At 41.0% G+C, this 25,571-nt stretch overlaps 1 protein-coding gene across 1 annotated transcript in view; it reads left to right on the plus strand.

The window, feature by feature from the left end:
- Window positions 1-14,479, plus strand: part of AASDHPPT (aminoadipate-semialdehyde dehydrogenase-phosphopantetheinyl transferase) — a 40,355-nt gene extending 25,876 nt beyond the window's left edge. Inside the window, exons 5-6 of the mRNA XM_075418239.1 lie at window positions 4,604-4,681; window positions 10,955-14,479. Of these exons, the coding sequence (XP_075274354.1) occupies window positions 4,604-4,681; window positions 10,955-11,113 (237 nt within the window). The 3' untranslated portion in view covers window positions 11,114-14,479. The remainder of the gene's footprint in view (window positions 1-4,603; window positions 4,682-10,954) is intronic.
- Window positions 14,480-25,571: the final 11,092 nt, after the last annotated feature.

Consider the following 25,571-nt stretch of genomic DNA (forward strand, 5'->3'; position numbering starts at 1 on the left):
AAGATTCCCTCCAGCTGTTTTGGAAGGAGTAGGAAAGAGATATAGTAAAACTTAATTTAAAAACATAAATTTAGTTTTAAGATATGTCTGCTATGTGTGTTAAGCATTCTATTCACATAGGCAGTGCATACTGCTCATTTTAAAAGGATGAATTTGTTCAGTAATAATTAAAAGTTTACTAGCCCAGTGAAGATTGATACAGTATTTGTGTCGGTGTTTTTCTGATGATGATGATAATCATTATTATTATGAATAATTCTATGTGCTCCATTTACTTTCTTTGAAGAAAATAAACTTAGAATGAAGTACTAGTTAATAAAAGTGAAAGAGGTTGATCGGTAACAATTATGACAAGTTTTATAATTTAAAGATATAATCATAAGTTTATATTGTTTTATATCTGTAGCAGATCTGATATGTGGAAAAAAATCCTGATTATTGATTTGCAAAATGTTAAGTATATTCATGACTCTTTTCTTACTGGTGCCAGTTTTGTACAGTTAATCATCAAGAATGACTGGATAGCACTTACTGGAATCTGTATTAAGGAAGAATCTTAAATGAGACATAAAACACTTCTGTTTTGGTCCCTGCCTTATTTCTGGATACAACCAGTTTATAAAGGAAGCACCCAATTTATCCTAAACCTCACTCCTCCAGAGATTAAGAATCTCCACGCATCACTGCTGCTATACAAATAATTGTTTGCCTTTTTTCACAACAAATATTTGCTTCATTTCTTTATATGCAAACACATTACTTCCAGAATATTAATTTCAAACTCAGATTACCTGGGTCAGTTTTAAACATTTAGCAATTGGTGTTGGTGTGCAACTATAATGGAGTCTTTCACCTCAGTGAGAGGGTTGTATTGTCAGGAAGAAATAGGAACGAAAACTTTTACTTCTAAGACTAGCTAATCCAACCGGATTCACATAGCAGTCAGTTCTGCTGGCTGGGAAGGTGCAGTTTCCTCATAAGCTGTCTGTTGTTGAGTGAATCCAGAGCGATTTGAATCTCAGACACGTCATTCGGCTGAGCCTTGGAAATGAGGTCATTGGAAGTCTCAGTGTGCCTGTAGCTTGAACAGCTCTAGTAACGCTTTGGTTCTGTGCACAGAAAAACAAATTTTGATCCATTGTATGTTTTCTGGTTTATAGAGAGGAATCTTAACAAAACAAAGGTAGAGGAATTCCTCCTTTACCTCCAGAGGAATTCCTGTACGGTTGTCCTCTTTCTCTTTTTGTTTATCCATCTTTTTTCCATTTAAGAAGTTGAGTTTTATTTTGTAAGTTGGTATAGCAATATCTGCAGATAAATAATGAAGCAAACTGTTTTGCTCTTTTTTTTATGATTTCAGTGTGTTTCATTAACACTATACCTTAAGGTTTTTGCTGGCTGCTGATAAGGGCTAGGAAAGATCTCCTTCCCTTCTGTATTTGTTCTGGATTTCCATTTCTCTGAAGCAGCAAAGATAAGATGAAGGATATTGTTTGTTTTGTTTTGTTGTAAGGTGCTGAAAATTCTTTTGTGGTCACAGAGGATACGTGAAGTAAAGAGTTGGAACCTTCTGAATTAATCATCCATTGCACAGGGTCTCTGTGGGGGAACAGTCCATGTTATCTAAAGAGTCACTGCCTGTTAAATGCAGCTTTGAGCTGACAAAAAAAAAAAATTATTTTATTAACAATAAGTAAAAGACTTTATAATATGTTTATAGTTGCACAAACAAAAGATAATGTGTGAGTTCACTTCACAAAAATAAATTTCTGTGCATTTAGCTTAAAGCTGTAACACAGTCTTTTGCAGACTTCTGGCTACAGATGTAGGCCACTGCTGAGTGTGCTCTGCTGTGTCCTCTGTTCTCATCAGTCTTCAACCTCTTCGACATGCAAAAAATGAAAGAAGGCAGAAAATGAAGTGGTGAAGAACTGGATGTAGTAATTTTTCCATCTGGACAAATGTGAAACACTGCCACCCTAGAACTATATAAATTGTTTAGCAATACTGGATCAAACATCTGATTTCAGTCTTTTTTATTTTTGAAGATGTAACAGAAATGTGCATGATGTGTACAAATGATTAGATTTCGTCAAACCTGAGGCAGCATTCTTTATGCTTGACTTATTTTCAGTCTTTTACCGTAGTAAAGGAGTGGAAGACCTAGTAACATGCTTCATGACATCTATAGCTCTTGAAGTCATGGGAAATCCACTTACACGTCAGATTTGTTAGTGTTTCTTGTGTGCATGGAATATTTCTCCTAATCTAGACAGAATTGAAATAGTTGTTTTCTTAGTGCTTTGCAGAAAGGTAAAACAACATGAGCTTCATATTTTGTTTTTAAGTAGATGAGAGGGACAAAGTTCACTACTAAATCTATCAAATCAGCACGATTTTGGTGCTGAAGAGATTGAAGTAAACACACGGTTCTACTCCCACACCAGCACCTATCTGCCAAGACACTCACATCTTTGCCAGTGAAGTCCCCCGACCTTACAGTTGTACTGCTGCTACACGTGACTAGAGCAACTGCTGACTTGGCTGAGCTGAGTTGAGTAGATCTGAGCTGAGCATATTTGCACTTTTTTTTATATACGGGGCTGTTAGGGAATCACAGAAATGGAACCCTTGCAACTGAAATCTTTGAAATTCCTGTGTAGCAGATGAACTGTAGAGAAGCCTAATGCAGACTGATACCATTGTTTTAAAAATATTTTGCTTAGATTAAAAGGGGAGAAAAAAAGACAACCAACAACCTGTCAGAGGAAACAGAAGGACGTCATGATGCTCTCTTTGTATTATAATACAGTGCAGTTAAGAGTATTTCCCAAGGACATGGAAATTGGAGGTTCAGTCCTACTTCCCAGGAGAGTATCCACACTACTCGCTGATTTTCACATTAATGGTGACATCTAAATTGTTCTATTTTCTAGGTAAAATTCTTGTTATTCTTGATTTGTGTTTTAGAAAGTTTGTGCAGAAATTATGTGAAAATTTTTGGATAAAGAAACAAGGAAAACATTATTTCCCCTCCCTTTTATATGTATTTAAAGGCCAACAGGATTATGACTGGATTGTAAAATAAATATTATTCAGACACAGTATATAAAAATGCTTTTTTTTTCTGAAACAAATGTTTAGGATGAATTCTTAGCCTTTCTAGAGAAAAACACTTTTAAATAAAACTATTAAATAGATAAACTATATTACTAAATATATAGTTACATATCTAAGAACTTTTTTTGAGGATAAGTGATTTGTATTTATACAGACCAGTGCTCAGGCTGCAGTATCAGAAATTTGAAGTTGTGATCTTACATGCTGTCTGAAGCCAAGAGTGAGAGTGTCATTGGTGTAAGTTTACACTTACTTCGTTGTTTTTCAGAATACGTCCTAGAAGTTCACAGTTTATCTCAATAGAAAACAGATAGCTAAGATGGGTTTATATGGCTTGTGGATTAGAAGAGACTGGTAAAATAATCCTAAGGTCGCAAACTTGGATATAAATATCTACAAATGGGTGAAATGATGGTAACCTACAGTAACCAGTTAAGCCGCGCTTACCTTTTAATGTATCTGAAGACGCGCCAGAGGGACAGGATAACATCAAGAAGGACCTGGACAAGCTTGAGAAGTGGGCCTGTGTGACCTCATGAGGTTAAACAAGGCCAAGTGCAAGGTCCTGCATCTAGGTCAGGGCAAACCCCGGTACCAATACAGGCTGGGGGACGAAGGGATTGAGAGCAGCCCTGAGGACGGTGTTGGTTGATAAGAAGCTCAACGTGACCCAATAATGTGCGTTTGCAGCCCAGAAAGCCAGCCATATCCTGGGCTGCATTAAAAGAAGCATGGCCGGCAGATCGAGGGAGGGGATTCTGCCCCTCTGCTCTGGTGAGATCTCACCTGGAGTCCTGTGTCCAGCTCTGGAGCCCTCAGCACAGGAAGGACGTGGAGCTGTTGGAGCAGGTCCAGAGGAGGGCCACAAAGATTATCAGAGGACTGAAGCACCTCTCCTGTGAGGAAAGGCTGAGAGAGTTGAGGCTGTTCAGCCTGGAGAAGAGAAGGCTGCAGGGAGACCTTCTAGCAGCCTTTCAGTACCTGACGGGTGCCTATAGGAAAGGTGGGGAAAATATTTTCAGCAGGGCCTGTTGCGATAGGACAAGGGCTAATGACTTTAAACTAAGGGAGGGTAGATCTAGACTGCATATAAGGAAGAAATTTTTTATGTTGAGGGTGGTGAAACACCAGCGCAGGTTGCCCAGAGAGATGGTGGATGCCCCTTCCCTGGAAACATTCAAGGCCAGGTTGGACAGGGCTCTGAGTAACCTGATCTACTTGAAGATGTCTCTGCTCACTGCAGGGGAATTGGACTAAATGACCTGTAAAGATCCCTTCCAACTCAAAAGCATTCTATGATTCTGTGATCTGCATCTTTGACCTCTCCAACAAAACAGCTAAAAAGGACCATTTCTTTTTGAATGTTGTTATTTTAAATGGTGTTCTGCTATTGTTCTGAACCATATTCTAAACATATATATCATCTTTGCTGAAAGCAGAGTAAAGAAAATGCATTTACATTGCCGTTTTTCATCTTTACTAGGAAACCCGGTTAGATGACCGTCATCATGTTGCAGTGGCTCTTGGGAACCCGGAGGAATTTGGACAGAAGCATTCTGCTGTAAGAAATTATCAAACGTTTTCAGGTCTTGATAGCTAATCACTTGAGCATAAACTTAGTCTGATGCTGTAGCTATAAGTAGTTACCTCAGATGCAGGGCCAAGGACAAAGCTTATCTTAAGCGCAGTATTAACCAGATTGGTACTGAACTGTTATCTCTAGTTCTGTTGTGCCTATTTCAGGAAAGGTCTGGGAAGGAGAAAAGGTTTCAGACGACAGCAACAGATAACGTCAAATCTGGAATGTATGTGTTACGGTGTTCAATAACTTCATTCAAGAGAAAAATAAATGATTTTTGTCTCAGCCTGGTAGTACTCAGAGGACTGCTAGTGTATGTATCCCAGAGCAGATCCATCTCTGAAACACCATTATGACAAGATAACCCTGGAGACAAGCAACAACAACCAGCAGATGGGAAGAACAGCAGTGTTAGTCTTCATTCCGTGTGGTCTTTCTGTTGAGAGAAGCAACACAGCTACCTAAAATCTCTTCAGGATTTTCTGTGTAATTTAACAAAGACCTGGGTCATGAAAATAGCAATAGAAGTTGAATTTGAGGCAGACCGGCAAGTCGTAGCCGAAATAGCCAGTCAGTCAGCAAAGGGAAGTGTGACACATTGTCAGGTTTGTCTGTGGTGTTTTAGTTGCTCACATGAAAATGGATTAGTTGTTTTCTGTTACTTAGGTACAAAGATTCTGTCAGGAACTAGAAAAAAAAAACACTAGTATATGAATGAATAAAAGGTTGAAAGTGGTCATGCACACCTCTGTCATGGTCATAAAATCTGAGTCCGTGTTCATGGATAACACAGAGAGGCAGACCTTTTAACTAGTATTTGTTAGATTAAAAAAAGAGGTGTAAACTACCTGTGAGGATTTACTGTGGTAAGTCAGTGCTCAAATATTCCTTAAGGAAATAAATGCATTCTGTTTGACAGGATGTACTTAAGTTCCCAGAGGGGCTGCATATCATCCTTCCTACAGGAAGGAATACTGATGTCAGTGTGAGATGAAAAGAAGGTGGCCAGTATTTCTAAAGACAATTACTAAGTATTCTACAAAAATCCAGAATTTTTAAGTATTAGGCTTCACCATCGCTGTCACACACCTTAAAATTATCATGGAAAGAGTCAGCATGGTATCAGGACTGATGGTGAAAAGTCTTTGAATCAAGAAAAGTCTCAAAGGCATATTTGCGCACTGACTAAATTTGTGATGACCTAAATTTCAGTAGCTCAATTCACTGAAAAAAGGTCATTTTAAATAGGACAAGTGAGCATTCTGTGACTCCACAGTATGGAAATGAAGTAAAAACTTCTGTACTCTATTGCATTGTGTTTTTTTGGGACTCCTCACAGGAATGCGAAAGAAATTAAAGTGGCCTTCTCTCTTTCTAACAGAACTGTAAAAAAGGTTTCTGTGTACTGCTAGATGTGTTCAGAAGAAAAGGTGTTCTTCATCTTAGTTTAAAAAATTTGAGTGTGTAGACATTATGCAGTTGCTTCAGGATGTCAGTGCTTGTTTCTGGTCCCCTTCTGCTATAACAGGAGTAATTCATTGCGTCCTGTTTGCAGAACATGTACTTTCAGTAAGCTTGCTTCCCAACCTGATAGCAAGTACCTAAAATTCATGGGAAAGACCAATTGTTACTTTAAAGTACTATAATTTAAATTTGCTAGTGTCAAGAATCTTAAAATGTCTGCTAGTGATTGCTATACGCTTGAAGAGACAGAATATTTATCTGCACTCTTACATAGTTCTAGACAGTTGTCTGAGACAGGTCTCAATGAAAGATGGCTGAGTTTACCATTCTTTAAAATTCCTGCGTGGGCTGTAAAATACCGTCTATCATTTGCTAAATTTCACAAGACTTGCGATGAATTCAGTCAGAGCACAGTTGTCTTCAGACGTGTGATGAAGTTCAGACTAAATCTGTTAGTGATCTACTCAGCGCTGAGGCTTAGTTCATCCTTGGTATGCATCTGTGATGTCACTTGCATGGCTCTAGGCACAATTCCTACAGCTTTACCTCATCTACAGGATTCCAGAGGAACAGGAATGTATCAACACCATGTCACTTGCGTGAGAATATAAAGCGACACGCAGCTTAACTGACTTTTGCTTTCAGTCTGCATTGGACAACTTTCAGTTTTGCTGTGCTGTTATAACAAACACAAACCATTTTGTTATATCTCCATTTGTTCCTAACAGTAGCTTACCGCTCAAGCATTGAAGCAGAGGATAGACCTTTTTACCCTTTCACCTATTTACTGACCTACCTTCATTGATGTGACAGGAAGGGATAACAAAATCAACAAAACGGGCCTTAGATGAGGTCGTCTCTAGCACTTGCATGTCAGCAGCAGGTGCCTACAAGGCACCATTAAGGACAAATCCCCTAAACCCTCTCCAGGAGTTCAGCATGCTGAGGTGCCTCTCTGAAGTGCCTGTACACTAGTGCACACAGTATGGGAAATAAACATGATGAGTTTTTTTTGACCCTGCTTCAGCAGGAGGGTTGGACTAGATGACCCACAGAGGTCCCTTCCAACCCCTACCATTCTGTGATTCTGAGTTAAGAGATCAGTGTGCAGTTGCAGGGCTACAATCTTGTTGGGAGCTTGAAAGCTTGGTGGGGTGGCTCCCGTGGCTGGAGTGTTGTGATCAAGGCGTACAGGAAAGATAGGCTGGGAAGATGCAGAGAGGAAGTTGCCTTTTATGGGAGAGCGCAGCTGGAGTGCCTGGAGCTCTGCCTGGGGATGGATGAGGAGCCAGCTGAGGGTTTATGATTAAAGAGAGGACAGGTCAAGGTGACTTTATAGTGCATGTCTGCTATATGCCATCTGACCAGGAAGAAGTAGTGGATGAGGCCCTCTACAGACAGACAGGAGCAGCCTCATGTTCGCAGGCCCTGGTTGTCATGGAGGACTTCATCCACTCCAGTGTCTGCTGGAGGGACAACACAGCAGGACATAAGCAATCCAGGAGGTTCCTGGAGTCTGTCAATGACAACTTCCTCCTCCAAATGGTAGAGGAGCCAATGAGGACAGGTTTTCTGCTGGACCTCCTACTCACCAACAAGGAGGGGCTTGTTGGGGATGTGAATGTCAAAGGCAGCCTTGGCTGCAGCCTCTCTGCATGAGATTGTGGAGTTTCAGGATCCTGGGGGCAGGGAGGAGGGCTCACAACTATGGACTTGAAGAGAGCAGGCTTTGGCCTCCTGAAAGATTTGTTTGGAAGAGTCCTGTAGGGTGAGGTACTAGAACATGTCCAAAGATGGGCAACAAAGCTGGTGAAGGGTCTAGAGCACAAGTCCTGTGAGGAGTGGCTGAGGGAACTGGGGTTGTTTAGCCTGAAGAAAAGGAGCCTGAGGGGAGACCTTTTTCCTCTCTACAACTACCTGAAAGGAGGTTGTAGCGAGGTGGGTGTTGGTCTCTGCTTCCAAGTAACTAGCAATAGGAAAGAGGAAATGGCCTCAAGTTGTACCAGGGGAGGTTCAGATTGGATGTTAGGAAAAATTTCTTTACTGAAAGAGTGGTCAGGCATTGGAACAGGCTGCCCAGGGAGGTGGTGGACTCACCATCCCTGGAGGCGTTCAGAAAACATGTAGATATGGCACTTAAGGATATGGTTTAGTAGGCATGGTGTTGTTGGGTTGATGGTTGGACTTGATGATCTTGGAGGTCTTTTCCAACCTAAATGATTCTGTGATAAGGCCTCAGTGGGAAGCAGGCGCAAGAAAGCTGCTTAATATTCTATGATAAGATGTACCCTTGCTGGAAGAGGATCAGGTCAGGGAATGCTTAAGTAAACTGAATGTACAGAAGTCTATGAGCCCTTATGGGATGCACCCACAGTGCTGAGAGAGGTGGCAGATGTCATTGCAAGACCACTCAGAATGATCCTTGGTTGATCATGGCAACTGGGAGAAGTGCTTGAAGACTGGAGGAAAGCAAATGTCATCCTGTGTTCAGGAAGGAGAACCCAGGGAATTACAGGCCTGTCATCTTCATCTCAATCTCTGGAAAGGTGGCAGAGCAGCTAATTCTGGAAACTGTTTCCAGGCACACCAAGGACAAGGAAATCATCAAGACTAGTCAGCATAGCTTCAGCAAGGGGAGGTCATGCTTGATCAACATGATAAACTTCTACACTGAAGTGACTGGCCTGGTAGATGAGGGGAGAGCAGTCAATATTGTCTGCCTGGACTTCAGTACCTTCTAATTCTGACACTGTCTCTCGTAAGATCCTGCTACAGAAACTGTTGATGTGTGTACTGGACAAGCAGCCAGTGAGGTGCACTGAAAACTGGCTGAACAGTTGGGCCCAGAGCGTGATGATCAGTGGCATGAAGTTGGAGACCAGTAGCTAGTGGTATACCCCAGGAGTCAAAACTGAGTCCAGTCCCATTTAACATCTGCATTAATGATCTGGATGATGGGGCAGTGTACGCTTAGCAGGTTTGCGGGTGACACCAAACTGGGAGGAGTGGCTGATATGCCAGGTGGTCATGCTGCCATCCAGAGAGACCTTGACAGGTTGGAGAAGTGTGCCAACAGGAACCTCATGAAGATCAACAAAGAAAAGTGCAAAGTTCTGCACCTGGGGAGGAACAAGCCCAGGCACCGGAACATGCAGGTGGCCACCCAGCTGCAAAGCAGCTTTGCAGAAAAGGCACTGGGGGGTCCTGGTGGACACCACATTGAACATGAACCAGCAATGGGCCCTCGCAGCAAAGAAGGCTAATGGTATCCTGGGCTACATTAGATGAAGTATTGGCAGCAAGTGCAAGAGGGGATCCTTCCCCTCTACTGAGCACTGGTGAGGCCACACCTGGAGTGCTGTGTCCCGTTCTAGGCTTTTCAGTACAAGAGAAACATGGACATACTGAAGGGACGGGAGTGTCTCTCCTATGAGGAAAGGCTGAGAGCTGGGACTGTTCAGTCTGGAGAAGAGAAGGCTCAGGGACATCTTAGTAATGTGTACAAATACCCGAAGGGAGGGTGCAAATTGAACAGCCAGGCTCTTTTCATTGGCATCCGGTTACATGACCAGAGGCAACAGGCACTAGCTGAAACACAGGATGTCAGGAAACACTTTTTTCCACTGTGAGGGTGACCGAAATTGCCTAGGGAGGTTGTGGAATCTCTACCCATGGCAGTATTCAAAAGCTGTCTGGATGTAGTCCTGGGCAGCTGGCTCTAGGTGGTCCTACTTGAGCAGGGGGATTTGACCAGATTACCTCCATAGCTCCCTTCCAACATCAGCCATTCTGTGGTTACCAGATATGTGTTGGCTCCCCAGGAAGTTAACAGTACCTTAGCCTGCACCAAAAATCTGTCAGTTTGTGTGATGCACAGAATAACCCCGCTGCAGAGTAACCCTGCTGATTTCTGTCAAATATGAAACGTTAAGAATATGTTGCTTCAGCAAATGCTGATTTTAGAAGAATCTGCTATACTCACATTTGATTCATGCAGCTGTGCAGTTTACCCTGCTCTGTGGAAGGAATTACACTTGCAGATAGCATACAACACGCTGCACAGTAACGTGCTCAAAAAAACAAACCTCTTTTTCTTTCAAATGTGATTCTTGAAGTGATGGAACTAACGCAGAGACCATGACGCTCTCATCTCCAGTGTCTCAGTCTGCACTTAGCTGGATTTAACACTGGGAATTGCGGGTTGATTGTGACCACTTTTCTCCTTAAATAGCATGAACTGGAAGGAAGCATGCACAACTCCGATGAGTGCTGGTACTAGAAAGAGTATGAATAGGCACACGTCTAGTGGAATAAATCCTTATGCTATCATCTCAAATAATCATGTCTACTGGAGAATGAAGTACCGTTTGATTGTTGGTGGGTCATTTCTTTTTACTGGAAACACTGGAAACACTCGTTCTGTTGTATTTGCAGCATTCTCTGTCCCTTGCTTTCAGTTTTCTGAACTGAGTTTCAGAGAAAAAACTTGCTTTTTCTGTGTGGCCTGTTACATGCTCCTATTAGTTACTGTATAGCCAAAGTTCTAGTTAACTGATCTACTTAAAGATGTCCCTGCTCACTGCAGGGGGGGTTGGGCTAGATGACCTCTAAAGGTCCCTTCCAACCCTGAGCATTCTGTGATTCTAAGTAAGTGACAGTGACATTGGTCTCAACTGGAATATTTTCTTTCTTCTTCAGTAAGCAATGCGCAGTTTAATCTGGACAGGGAATATTGGAGGAAGAAAAATGATTTTTATTGATTCATGTAATACTAATACTTACTTTCCTTAGGTATGTTCCATGGAGCCTAGCCAACCACAGTTTACATTGTTGACTTTTGAAGAATTAGTTGCATCTGGAATTCCAGTCGCACCCGAGGACTCTGCTTATTGGGATCATTTTTGTTCTAAGCAGGAAAGCCCAGTGAAGCAGAATTCACATTCAAGATAAGAATGCTTGTAAGAAAAAGAAAATTGCCAAAGTTTTTATGCTGTTAACTCTGTGTAAGTCAGAGTGTGGGAATAAGTGCACATTTGTAAATGAAACATGTTTTTCCTTACTTTAACAGCCTGATTTTCACCTTTTAAAAATTGTCATTCTTTATCAATATCTTAAGGAAGATCAGGATTTCCTTGCTGAAGGAATTTTGAGTGAAAAGTCTAAGTTGGCCAGGTGTTTTTTGTTGTCTATGCCTGTGGTTCTTACACTTCAATAATTACCCATGCTAGGAACAAGGAGCCGTGCTACAATAATGTTGTTGATTAGTCAACAGATGTTTAATATGTAAACTTCATTTATGCTGAAGCTTAAATTATGATACTGCCTTTTCTCTTACACAAGCAAGTTTTATTCGCAGATGAATGAATAAAGCCAGAAGAAATGGTACAAATCCTATTTGTTACTGTATAGTGCAAGTGTTTATACAACACTTTGTATTTGTGTAATAGCAAACTGAAAAGTCTGAAGTCTTGGAACTACATCTGTGCAAAGCTAGTTTGAGGCAGGGAATTAACTTGTGTTTCATATCATTTTCACTTACAATCTTTGTTAATTAAAGCTTCCTGTTGCGTGTAACTTAGGATATGATTTTTAACAGTTCTTTTTGTGTGTTTTCCCTCATAGATATGAGCCAAACAGCAGTTCAGTTTTCCTAGACTTGCATTTACATCTATACTGTCCTAAACACTAAGTCGGGGCAGGGGAGGTGGGGGACGGATGACACCACCCTCCATCCCCCCCAAAAAAAAACCCTAGTTACTTTTTTCAAAATAGTCTTGTAACATCTGAAGACAGAATATTTTATTGTCTTACAGTGAATTAATATTTCTGGACATATGTAGATCTTGAGGGCACTTTTAGAATATTTCACATTCTTTTTCAAAACAAATCCTATTTTGTGCCATTACCTCTTACTTTTCTTTCTAGAAGTCAGAGGTCCATTATGGTCCATCTAAATATAAGGAAATCCACTGAACAGAATGAGTCATACTGAGCGCAGTGATTTTCACAACTAAGAAGAGTTCATTCCTGTCCAGCAGCTAAACATAGAACTTCAGTGAGTTGGGGTTTGTGTACAATGTGGCTGCACCTGTATCTTTTCAGTGGTGCCCAGTGACAGGACAAGGGGCAATGGGCACAAACTGAGGCACAGGAAGTTCCAGCTGAACATGAGGAGGAACTTCTTCCCTCTGAGGGTGACGGAGCACTGGAACAGGCTGCCCAGGGAGGTTGTGGAGTCTCCTTCTCTGGAGATATTCAAGACCTGCCTGGACAAGGTCCTGTGCAGCCTGCTGTAGGGGTGACCCTGCTTCGGCAGGGGGGTTGGACTAGATGACCCACAGAGGTCCCTTCCAACCCCTACCATTCTGTGATTCGGTGATTCTGTGATTCTGACTAGAGGAGAATCTTACATGTAGTGTAACCTTTGAAACCATGGCTTATTACAGAGATAAAGGTTTGGAGAGAGAAGGATATGAGTTTTACAATGTTGTACAAGCTTTTGGATGTTTGCTGTAGATAATTCTGAATTCAAATATGCTGTTAAAACTTTCCTACTTCTACCAATTCTGATTAATACTTCTGTTTCCATTTTAATGGCTCTCTCATCTTGCATGCTAATCATAGTTGTTGGTGTTCTGCTTTTTTCCTCCAAAACTGCAAATCAGTGAAGCAGTGACTCCTCTCTCCAGACTCCACAGGGGTTAAATTAGATGTTCAGTAACTTTAAATCTGAAGTTAACAGAAATAGAGAATAATTTTTGTACAAATTTTAAGTCAGGTATTCCAGTTGTATAAAATACAACTTGCAACAAATAATTGGCACTCCATGGAGGCCAGAAAAGGCTATGGCTATGTAGTGGATACATAATGGTATCACTTACTGGGATAGGATATTTTTAACTGATTCAGTTGACTCCGTCTCATTCTGTTCTACCTGAAGTGTACTGTAATCCCAGACAGGCAAGCATGTGAAGGTGCTTAAGAGCTGAGATAACTAGAAGCATTGCCAAGCTGAAAGAAAGGGCTTGTTCTTCCACAGGTTTAGGAAGTCTGCAGAATAAGGAGGCCTGTTCAAAGTATGAGAGGCCAGAAGGTACTGAGCTGCCTGGCTGGCTGTTAACTGGTCCAGTGCATGCCAGTCCTAACCAGTGACTGAGGACCCCATCAATTGCAGCTGTACCAGCCAGTTTGAATTGCCAACTGTTTTGCTGAGACAATGAAATGAACTACAGATGTGGGGTGAGATGAATAGGGAATTTTCAGAACTAGATTTCTGGGCATAAAGGAATTAGTTTCATATTAGACATGAGTTATTTTTGCCTGGTGACAGTATCTCAAACCAGATTTTTTTCTCCCATTTGGAAAGAGTTTATAAAGTATTAATGAAATTATTTATAATATTGTTCTTGCATGTACATGGAGGACAAGCCAATTTTGTTAAATTAGAAAATTACACTTGGTTTGCTTGCCAGGAATATGATAATTTTCAGGACTATATCTAATTAGAAAGGTTAGAAAAAAACAAAGGAGTTTGTTGTGTTTAGCGTTCTATGAAATAAAAACATAGTTTCTAATAGTCCAGACAGAAGCATCTAGAAGATTGCAGTTCCTCACATTATGATTTTTTTCTGTGTCCTTAATTTATACCGAGCTATTTGAAAAATAAGTTTAATCTCTTTTTTTAAACCTTAGGTGGCAATAAGGTTAGGTGCTGGTAGTGCCTTGTGAAGAGTCACTTGTGTTAGGTTATTTAGTGTCAGTGCAAACGGACAGAATTTTTACACTTGCTTTTACTGCTGTGGGAAAGAGCGGCTGTATGGTTACGGGATTATCAGCTAAAAGCATGCTGCTAAAAGGTCAGCAAGACATGCTGACTCTGTGAATGATCCTTCTTAAAGTCATCAGAACGTTTTTCTGGGTATCTGTGTGCTGCAGAGGCAGGTATTGAAATAAATGTTGCTAGTGTGTACACATAAATTAATGTAAATCTCACAGTTCTAAGATTTTTTTTTTCCTTTGTTTCAGCATCACGCTTTCCCTTATGTAAAAAATTGAGCCCTGTATCCACACATGGCCAAAACACTGGCTTCCTTGCATTTCGTCAGAATGCAGCCTTAATGTCCATAGTGTCACTTCTCTGCCATTTTTAGAAATACTGGTCTAGCACAGCTCCAGCTTAGTTCAAGCTGTTGGCCCAGTCCAGTGCAGATGTGCTGGCCTTTGCTGGTCTCCCATTACTGTTCTATCTGCAAGAGATTTCCCAGTTATGTCTAGAAGCCCTCTGCACTTCAGGTTCCTTCTCTAGAGCTCCGTTCATTTATCTGTTTAATTTTCTGTATACTGCCTTAGATGTGACCATACCATGAACCTGAATCCTAGAGGGTAAGAAGCAGTAAAAACACAAGCTCTGCTCCACGTGAGCCTTTCCCAGCAGATACTATGACTAGGTAGCCTTTTTGTCTGTGGAACAGGGTTGACCAGCCTCCCTGTTATGTGAAGTACAGATTTAAATCTTAGATCAGGTCTACTGTCCTAGGCTGTGAATCAGCCAATGTTTCTAAGGAGTAGCCATTAACAGTCTCTGACCTAAAAATAAAAACAGAAGAGTTTCAGTCTTTGGTGAACAGATTGTCAAAAGTGAATAAATGCGGTTTAGTTTGGACATATTATCATGTTTAAACCTTGGTGTATCTTGCATAAAAATTGTTGGAGGAGATTAGGAACTTCAGGGGATAAAACTATGTTCAAGACAAGTTGCAGCTGTGTGACAAGAGATTGGTGCCATTTGACGTGAAAATCTGTAACTTTGAAAAGTGAATCATAGGAATTCACTCTTAGCCTTTCACAAAGTCTGTAAACCTACGCAAGATATATATGGTTACTATATTATGGGATCAACTGATCTTAATCAAATGTACTGATCTTCGACAATAAATTGTAGATGTAGCAGCAGCAGTAGTGTAAATATGGCTGTAATTTACATGATCTTCAAAACATCCAGGCAACAGCTCGCCTTTAAACAACTGTCTTTACCCAAGACATTGCACTAAAGCCGTGATCTGCAAAGAAAATCAAGATAGGAAGGAAAAGATAGCTATTCAAGTAAGCGTAAACTGTCGCTTTGTTGGAGTTTTGCAAGATCATAGTGCTGCATTCTTTGATGAAGATAAGTGGTGCTTGGACAGAATTGATACAATCAAGTCTAAAACAGCGATTCAGACTTCCCTCCGTAACTGCTGCCTAGCTCGGCAGGTGGCTGGATGTGCTGATTTGCGCTTCATGTTCCTCCAGAATACAGTTATTTTGGATTGCTCTACACTGTATAGAAAACATAAGCGTGAAAATAAATTCTGAATTCTTCTCAAAAAAAGCCAACATTTTAAGTTTCTTTTCAAAAAGTAATTTTTTTGTATTATGTTATTTTCTTGTGCTGTACATACAGTTTTTTATGACTAAATACTATGTACGACTACTCTTTCTGCTAAGACTGAGTTTAATTTCTGTATTGAAATAAAAAGTGGGTTATTTTGTGTTTGTGTTCTGATTCTGTGTTGTCCATTTATGGTTCTAGCTTTCTCAGTTATTTTTTTATCTCACTATAATTTTGATCCAGACATCGGTGGGATTACTGAAACACTTGCCTGACCCTCCTTTGTTATTTTTGAAACAATTTATGGGAACAGAGAACTGTATATTCTTAGTGACATCCTTTAGGTGAATCGTGAAACAGAAGTCTGGACCTGCTGTCTGCTCTCTGGCATTCTTCTAAGACTCAGTCTGTTCAAGCTTTTCTTTGGGACAGAGAGACTCCCTCATTTCTTCCTGCAATTTTAATCTAGTAACATGCAACCTAGTTTCTTGACAGCTCTGTGGTAATATTGGTGTATCCTATGTTTGAGTATTTCATCATTTGGTCTAAATGGCAATAATGTGATGTTAATACTTGTAGGAAGATACGTATTTTCAAATACAAGGCTACAGTGTTGTGTAGTGTTACATGTGTAAGGAAATTTCTGAAGGTTTTTTTTTAACTGTTGCAGAACACAAAGGTTCTTTATGTTGTAGTAGGAGCTTATTCACACAGGAAAAGCACTTCTGCTTGCTCGAAGGTTTTCTTTAAAACCCTTGAAAAACTGTTTTAGATTTAACAAGTGATGTTTTAGATTTATAAGTGATGTAAACAGTAAGAAACATCTAGACATACCTAGACACCTTTATTTCTGCTTTACAAAGCAGTGACGCAGCAGTGTCACACAGCAAAGTGTTAGAGAAGCTGCTCAGTAACCACCTTATAAAGATGTATTCTTCACACCACAAATAGAAATATGTCTGCAATAAATGTATGTAATCTGTTAGGAAACAGTTTGCATCACTACTAACAGTTGAATAATTCAATACATTTTAATACATGGTAAAGCTGCCTTTTCAAGTTCTTAGTGGCTGTCAGCCAATAAGGGAAGGAATGGTTTGCAGCGTGGCAGAGCACAGCCCATGGTTGTCACATCCAGCTTGCTTTATAACTAGCATCTCATTCTTCAGACTGAACTGGGTGGGAGCGTCTAATGATTAAAGGTTTTATCCAGTGGCTGTTGCAGAACACCAGTTGTCATGGCAATTGGGTACAAACCCCCAGCATTTTATTCCATTGCAAAGGTCTTACTCAAATGCTAATTTTCTTGTTCCTTGGCTGCTAGGAATCTTACTGAGTAGTAACCCTGCCTGTGTCAGCCTATAACCTGCTGATCGAATTTGCTTCTGAAATGGAGGTGTGTTTTCCTTACACTAAGGAGGATTCTGAAAGAGTTTCTGCCTTTTAATCAAAGTTGTAATCCTCTGAATGAAGAATTTTAAGTCATTGGTTTGTAAACGTGTTCAAGGCAAGTGCACTATCTACCAATCTGCCACAAAAAAAAAATGTTTAGGTCCTACTGAAGGCAAAGAGGGTTTTTTTTAAGTTGCAAGCTTGAAAGTGCTGTGTGTTAACTGTACTTAAAAGGTTTGCCAGAGTGCTTGTCAGGTGTGTCCTAGGTGCCTGTTGAACATCCTGAGCAGGCTCAGGGCAGGAAGCTAACACCAAGATTCGCAGCACGAGCAAGATGCAGTGCCAGACCTATACGCAATACCAGAGCTCAGAAGGATGGACGCAGCTGTGGTAAATGGTAATATTCTGGTGAATAGCAAAGCTTTAAAGGGTTTGGGTGGGGTTTTTTAAGCTTCGTATTTTTAGGGTTTAATAGCTGAGTTGTAGACATATAAATGTCTCACTTTGGATTTGGTTGTTACCCCGTTAAGTTATTCAGACATTTAAGTCTTGTCAGATATTCCACAAGGGCACTGAGGTATTGATTGCGTTAGGCTTTGAAGGCTGAGCTCAGTGTGATTACTGTAGGCAAACTTGCCGTTTTTGTAGAGCACCTGAAAAAGACGGTGCCTCAGTTCCATCCTGTTCCTGCGTGTGTTGGTGCGGCTTGTGCTGTGCCCGCGGTACCACAGGACCTCCAGCACATCTGCCTGAGGTACCTTTCGCTGCAACAGCTTTTAATGGGCTAGTCCCAGCGTGCTGAAAATTCCTGCTGGCAGGTTGTTGCCCTGAGCTGGCAAGAAAATCTTATGGTATCATTACCAAACAGCAGTGCAATGTTTACCTAGTGAATTGGAAAAGAGGAGTAAAGGATTCTATGTTAAGACCTTAATGTTTTCCTGCAAACAATAAGGGGAAATAACTGTAAAAGACAAGTTGAAAGCGTATTAATGCTAACTTTTAACTCACAAAGAGAAGTTTGTAGTTCTACTTTGCTCAAAGGTCTCAAGGCACCTTTTATTTGGGTGGGTTTTTTTTTTCTCCTCAAGGTTAAATAGTAGTATCCATCTTGCACATTTTCAAAGTTACTGTTAAGATTTTTCCAACTGTCTACTGAATTTCTTTTGTCACGGTAGTTTAATGTTTCCAGCCTTCATTCAGTGTTCTAGAAAATTGCTTTCCTTTAATCTTGCAATAGGCTGAAGTTCACTTGAGTAGCCAGTCAGATCCATTTTATCCATGGGAATCTCTGGCCGGAGGCAGAAAGCAAGAGCTTGGGCTGCCCCTGAATTCACGTACAGGTTAGCTGCTCGCCTGTTCTCCTGCTTGACCGTGCCCTGGGCATCCAGGATCCTCTGTACCCGCAGAAACTGTTAGCTGCCTGAGCAGGGCGTGTTGGTGGCCCCTTCCCTTGGTACGGCAGCGCTAAGGGACAGCAAACGCTGGAGTCGGACAGCGCAGCTCCAATTTCTCATAAAAATACGTCAGCAGAAGCAGGAGCTTGTCAGAGTGCAGCGCTTCGCCTGACCTGCTGCTGCTTGGACTGCCAGCGGCTGGTTGGTTGGTCACTGTGACCCTGCTTTGGTCAGAGGAGGAGAGCGCACGCTCCTGTTGTAGTGGCTCTAAGCTGCCTCCTTATTTCTTGAATTAACGCACACAATTGAGTGGTGTCACTACTTGACGTCACTGAATATTAAACTCTAAATTGCATGACTGATAATTAGTGTTATTTGTTTTTTTTCCCAGCGTTTAAGCTAATGCTTCTGGCCCATGAATTTGCTAATGGCTATTCTCATCCCTGTTTGCAATTTTTGCCGTAATATCAGTGTGCTGCTGTTTCTGGCTTTAAGGCATCATAGATGGCAATCCTAATAACCAGTGCAGGGGGCACTGTGGTGGTGAGGAAGTGCAAAAAGACTAACAAAAATATAAAAGGTCTTTACAAATATGATTACGGATTTTATTTATCACTGCATGATACATATTGCGTGCTGTATATGTAATGTATTAACAATGTCATATATTATCTGTTATATAATAATTTTATACATTCATTACATACAAATTTATACATGTAAAGGAACATACATATATATGCACACACTGAATAGTGTATCTTATCTTTCAGCTGAGGATAAACCTGGGTTTTCCTCTGCAGTTTGTATACGTGTAAGTACCTATATGTAGTTAAAAAAATGTATTCATTATCTTTCATCGTAGAGTGGTGTTTGGTTTATTTAAATGACTGCCTATTAAAATTGCTTTGAGTTTGCATTTGAAACAGCACACAGGCAAAAATCTGCCCTGGAAATACTTTCTCCTTTAAAGTGAATATCGTGTATTTGCTCAGCTTCAGAGGCATAGTTTTCTGTAATTTATCACTGCTGCCATCAGATGAGTGGATTTTCAGCCCATGTATCAGCTGATTATGCAATGTGCTCCTCATCCTCATGGAGAGCTTTTGTGAAAGGCACAGCCAGCATTGAACACATTGCTTGTTCAATGAGGTCACTGGTCTCTTTGTAAGACAAATGGATTTTTCCTGCGTGTGTTAAGTTCAAGCAGTGTCTACTGAACAGAGTAATATTCTCAGTGAGCAGTGTTTACTACCTACATAAAAGCGTTTTGTTAATCTTGTGACAGTTAGGTGATCTATAATTAATTAGCTACCTGTGCAACATTAGGAAAATGTATTGGATTAATTTTGTGTAGTGAAATTGTGTGTTGGTAAAGGTTGTGTTTCAGCTGGTGCTTGCTTGTACCATAATTAAAATTCTCTTGTGAGTGAAAACAGCGTATTACAAAGAGACTGATTTTTCTGATATCATTGTTTCTGCCTAATTGCTAGTTAGGATATTTAAATGATTTGCCTTGTTAGTTTAGAATGTTTTCCCTAAAGTGCAGTAGGATATTTATTTGCATTTAAACTGGGATAGTCAGGCAGCTCCTACTTGCAGAAATCATTGTTGTCTCTCAGTCACCTTTCAGGATAAAAAGAGACAATAGCAAACTGCTGGTTGCAGTGAAAGCACATGGGTTTCAGTTGGCTTGGGTAAAGTCAGGTACTCTGGCCGTAGAGCTATGGAATTCTCATATAAATGCCTTTAAGTAATCAGAAAATAAGTTTATCTTCAGAGACAAGTCTTCAGTTAAAAGAGGGGAGAAAGTAATGTCAGATGAAGGCAATATTTTGTCTCAGAGTAAAGGGCTGCTGAAATAGTGAAGAAACCTTGTATGTGCCAGGAATTTTAAAATATATCTGATTTATTTATAGAAGTCAATTTGGGGACTTCTGAAACAATGTGGTAGAATGATTATGTTCTGTGGTTTTTTTTTTTGGTGTGACAGCAGTTTGAGTGCAGCATTGATTGAGTTGTTGAGTTTGTATAAACAGCTTTTGAAAGGGAAATAAAAGTGCCGTTGCATTAAAATTTAAATGTGTTAGTGCAAATATATCTTTTTAGCCACACAGTGTGTTTTAACTCATTTATTCTCAGACTGCAGTCAGTTCATCACCAACAGGGATATCAGGGATTTGCCACGGATATATAGCATACACACACACATATACATATATATATTTTTTTAATATATGTATATATAATATACACATAATCAGTCTTAAAAGAGCTAGAAACTAACCCCATCTTTATTAACTCAATAACTGTGAAATGCAGGAAAAGAGCTTCAAGAGCAAGTAATAAAAATGGTACAAATACATTTGGTTCATGCAAGAGACAGCTTAAGGCTCAGCAGTGGGGGAAATTAAAAACACCACCTTGAACGAACAGGAGAAGGAGCAGATTACGACATATTTTTTTTAATCTGTTGGAAGCTTTTATTAAAAATACATGAATTAAAAAATGTGAAAAGGAGTGACTATAGTTAAATATCCATTTTTTTACTGGGTAATTTAATGATTGATGCTTTGTGTGAGGGAGTTAACAACAGAAACCCAAGAATCAAGACTGCATTGAATTTATTTTGCTTTAGCCCGCAGGTCTTAAGGGCTTTTCTAGTTCACCATCCAGTGTGACACAGGAAAATCTGTGGTATCTTTAGAGTATATGCTTGAAATATGTTTGAGTTCCTAACAGATCTTCAAAAGCAGAGTCCAGGTGCAACTGTTTCAGGAAACAAATGCTTCTGAAATAGAATCTTTGACATGGTGGGTTGGCAGGTAGAAAACCGCCTATTAGTTAGAAAATCTGGTGAGCAAGTGACAGCCAGATAACTACTGTGGGCTCTGTCCTGCTTTGAAGAGGTGATACCGTGGTCTTAGTATAAGGCACAAAAGCAGAAATGCTGCCTGCCTCTTCTCCACTGCTAGCAGTCCGGGTCCTGTAGGACATACACAGGCTTACCCTTGGTGTCTGTAAAAGAACATTATTAGTAAAAGAATGATCAACAGCGTAAGTTGTAACAAAAATCTGAATCTGAACTCCTGTACACTCTTCCATCCTGAGGTGCTGAGGATGGATGGCTGTTAGCTTTTGTATGCCTGCTCAAGATGATTCCCTGGCTCTAACGAATCTGTTTTCAAACACAGTATACCGAGTCAGATATTTATCTGTTACAGGACACAGGGCTTCCCTCCTGGGCTTCAGGAGCATCTCTGCGAGCTCTGATTAGCCAGGGAAAATTGGTAAGAGAAGTGAGGCAGGCCAAGGACTGCAAATCAGTCTAGCACCTGGGCTGGCATCAAACAAGACTTTGGAAGAAGCAGCTTTGCTTCTTAAGCTAAGCACAAGGGCTGCTATAACCGGATTCTACGTAGATGGTTTATAGTGTAATTTTTGTGGTGAAAATCATTATTCTGAGGTTTATAGATTCTAAATCTATAGACTTTATGGTTGGACTTGATGATTTTAGAGGTCTTTTCCAATCTTAATGATTCTAAAGTAAGACTCCAGCCTGTCTTTTACTCCTTAATGGAAATCAAAACATGCACTTTCTGTTAGAAAAGGTACAGAACAATGGTGCAGCTGAGAGTTAAGAATTAAGGAGTCTTCTGATTCTGCTGGTAAAATATTTTTGTCCCTTCCTCCAGCTTCCAACATGTAATACTTCTGTATCTTTAACATACATTTTCTTGCAATTTCATGTATGACTTTTTGTTTATGTTTTAGGTCTAAATGGCCTTGCTTCTATTTTAATCAAGAATGAGCATATTGTTATGTTATAACTGGATACCCACTAATATAAAAGTGTCATTTGGAATTAGTGTCTGCCTGTTGGCTGTATTTCTGTGCAACCATAATAAAATCACTTCTTGATGCCTCTGTTTCCCCTCTGTCTGCATATCGTCAGCTGAAACTGCAAGCCCCTTTGGAGAAAGAAACTGTCTCCCAGTACTTCATAAAATGGAGGCCTGGTCTCAGCTGGAGCCTCTTTGCATTACTCTTACACAAATAATACAGAAATAATTGAATCCCACCAATGACAAACCTAATAATCTAACAGCAGCTCCTTCGAACTCAAACGATGCTGTTCTTGTACATGGGGGATGATCTCAGGTCATTGTGCTGATACAAGACAGACTTGGCTGTTTGACTGCTAATACACTAAAGAGATGGGCATGGGCCTTGGGTGGCTCCTGTGAGTGGAGACGTCGCTGTTAGGCTCTTCCACCCTGGCATGTTGTGTTTCTCTGTCTAAACTATAGGTGGTTTTCAGTTGAAATTTCTAGCTGGTTTCATGCCTGCCTGCTCCTCCATTTGAGTTAATAAGTCTGTAATAGAATTACAGAATATCTATGCCAGTAATGTTTATACAGCAGGCAGTATGCCAAAGGCTTAACAATATCATAACTTAATTAAATGTGAGTGTATGTATGAGCTAAAAGATAATTCAGTTGTGCTTAGGGTATATGGCCTCTGTGTACCATGCTTTTCTGCTTAACCTGCAACTTCTTGGCCAGAATATCTTTGTATTTTGCAGGCTGAGGTCTCTTTTGTGAAGCTGATTACATCCCAAGCCAGTTCACTAATACTGTATAATCATAGCACACTCTTCCAGCACTCTCCTCCTTCTGTGTGTGTTCTTTTACCCCTTCCAATTTAATCTATGGGGGGCTGAGTCTGAGTCCCTCTTGCAGTGGAGGTTCTCGTTCCCTTGTCTGGAAAGCCATTTAGTGCAACAAACTCCCATTTTGTGCAAGTGCAGTGAATATCTGCAATGTGACTCTGGATAATTTTTCCACCACTTTTCTCATTTCCCTTTTCTCTTTCTCAGTTGCTTTTTTTTTTACCTGATACACTTTCCTTTTCTCCAATCCAAACTATATGCCCGTTCTATTTTTCCTGATACAATAAATCCACATTTTACTTCCCAGGTTGCTCCCTCCTCCTCTCCTTTTCTGCTACACAGCATTTAAATCTCTCCTCAAACTCTATGCTCTTTATGAGGCCGTTATTTTTTTTTCCTTTTCCCCATTTATGCATTTCCCTCATCTATCCCTTTGTCCTCATCAATTTCAGAAAAGGCTGCCGTGTGTTAGCTATAGAAGTAGGGAAGGCATATCTGGTTGGACTGTCTCAAACTGGACATTGTTTCCAGGCAGGAGTACGCTTGTCTAGGTTCTTGCAGAGATGATGCTTGCTGCTTTTTGAACAGCAGAGTCACAGTACGAGTATGTTGCTACTTTGGGCCATTCACCATCTTTACCATATCCTTGTGAGGCAGGACCTGACATTATAACAAGACAAGAATATTTCAAAGGTCGTGGCAGTCAGGCGAAGAGCCTGGTGGCTGGAAGAAGGGAAACATTGGGCCCATTTTTATAAAGGGTAGGAAGGAGGACCCTGGGAACTACCAACCTGTCAGCCTCACCTGTGTGCCTAGGAAGATCAAGGATCAGGTTCTCCTAGAAGCTATGCTAAGGCACATGGAGGACAGGAAGGTTATTAGAGACAGCCAGCATGACTTCACCAAGGGCAACTCCTGCCTCACCAACCTTGTGGCTTTCTATGATGGCGTGATTAGATCAGTGGACAACGGAAGAGCTATAGATGTGATTTATCTGGACTTTTGTAAAACCTTCGACACAGTCTCACACAACATCCTTCTCTCTAAACTGGAGAAATGTGGATTTGATGGGTGGCCTGCTTGGTGGCTAAGGATTTGGTTGAAAGGTCACAACCAGAGGGTGGTGGTGAATGGATTGATGTCCAAACGAACGCCAGTGACAAGTGGTGTCCCTCAGGGATCTATACTGGGACCGGTGCTGTTTAACATTTTCATCAATGACTTAGAGAGCAAGATCAAGTGTACCTTCAGCAAGTTTGCAAATGACACCAAGCTAAGTGGTGAGGTTGACACACCAGAAGGACAGGATGCCATCCAGAGGGACCTGGACAAACTTGAGAAGTGGGCATGTGTGAACCTCATGAGGTTCAACAAGGCCAAGAGCAGGGTCCCGCACTTGAGTCAGGGCAACACCTGCTATCAGTACAGGCTGGGAGATGAAAGGCTTCAGAGCAGTCCTGCCAAGAAGAACTTGGGGGTACTGTTGGATAAAAAACTGGACATGAGCCACCAATGTGCGCTCACAGCCCAGAAGGCCAACCGTATCCTGGGCTGCAGCAAAAGAAGCATGGCCAGCAGGTCGAGAGAGGTGATTCTGCCCCTCTACTCTGCTCTGGTGAAACTCCACCTGGAGTCCTGCATCCAGCTCTGGAGCCCCCAACATAAGAAGGACATGGAGCTGTTGGAGCAGGTCCAGAGGAGGACGATAAAGATGATCTGAGGGCTGGAGCACCTCTCATATGAGGAAAGGCTGAGAGAGTTGAGGTTGTTCAGCCTGGAGAAGAGAAGGCTCTGGGGAGACCTTCTAGCAGCCTTCCAGTACCTGAAGGGGGCCTATAGGAAAGACGGGGAAAATCTTTTTAGCAAGGCCTGTTGCAATAGGACAAGGTGCAATGGATTTAAACTAAGGGAGGGTAGATTTAGACGAGATGTAAGGAAGAATTTTTTTACAGTGAGGGTGGTGAAACACTACAACAGGTTGCCCAGAGAGTTAGTGGAGGCCCCATCCCTGGAAACATTCAAGGCCGGATTGGACGGGACTCTGAGCAACCTGGTCTAGCTGAAGATGACCCTGCTCACTGCAGGGCGGTTGGGCTAGATGACCTCTAAAGATCCTTTCCAACCCAAAGCATTCTATGATTCTACGATTCTAAGTGTCTGGGTTTGTGCGACACAGGTCTCACAGGCATTGTTTTCCCCTTTACATGAAACCTTCAGCAAGTCATCAATATGTTTGTTTTCTCACTTGTAAAATGGGGTGATACATTTCTATAATCCAGTGGTTTGCCCTGTTTAGTGCCCCAACGCCCTTGGATCCAAGCTTTGACAGAGATGAAAAATACTGAAAAAAATATTTCTCCAACTGGCTTTATGGGTTTTGGAAAGACCTCAATGGATTTTGGAGGCTTTTATAGATTTACTGTTCAAGCAGAAATTGGCGTAATCCACTGTGAAGGTTCCTGAGTGCATCCACACATCCTAACTGCCAGCAGAACAGCTTTTAGCTACAGACTATGCCTGAATGGATTTAGATGCCAGACTACCATTTTCCTTACACCTAGCAGCTCTGGTAGAGCCAAG

This window comes from Opisthocomus hoazin, chromosome 1 (genome assembly GCF_030867145.1).
Source record: "Opisthocomus hoazin isolate bOpiHoa1 chromosome 1, bOpiHoa1.hap1, whole genome shotgun sequence".
NCBI lineage: Eukaryota > Metazoa > Chordata > Aves > Opisthocomiformes > Opisthocomidae > Opisthocomus > Opisthocomus hoazin.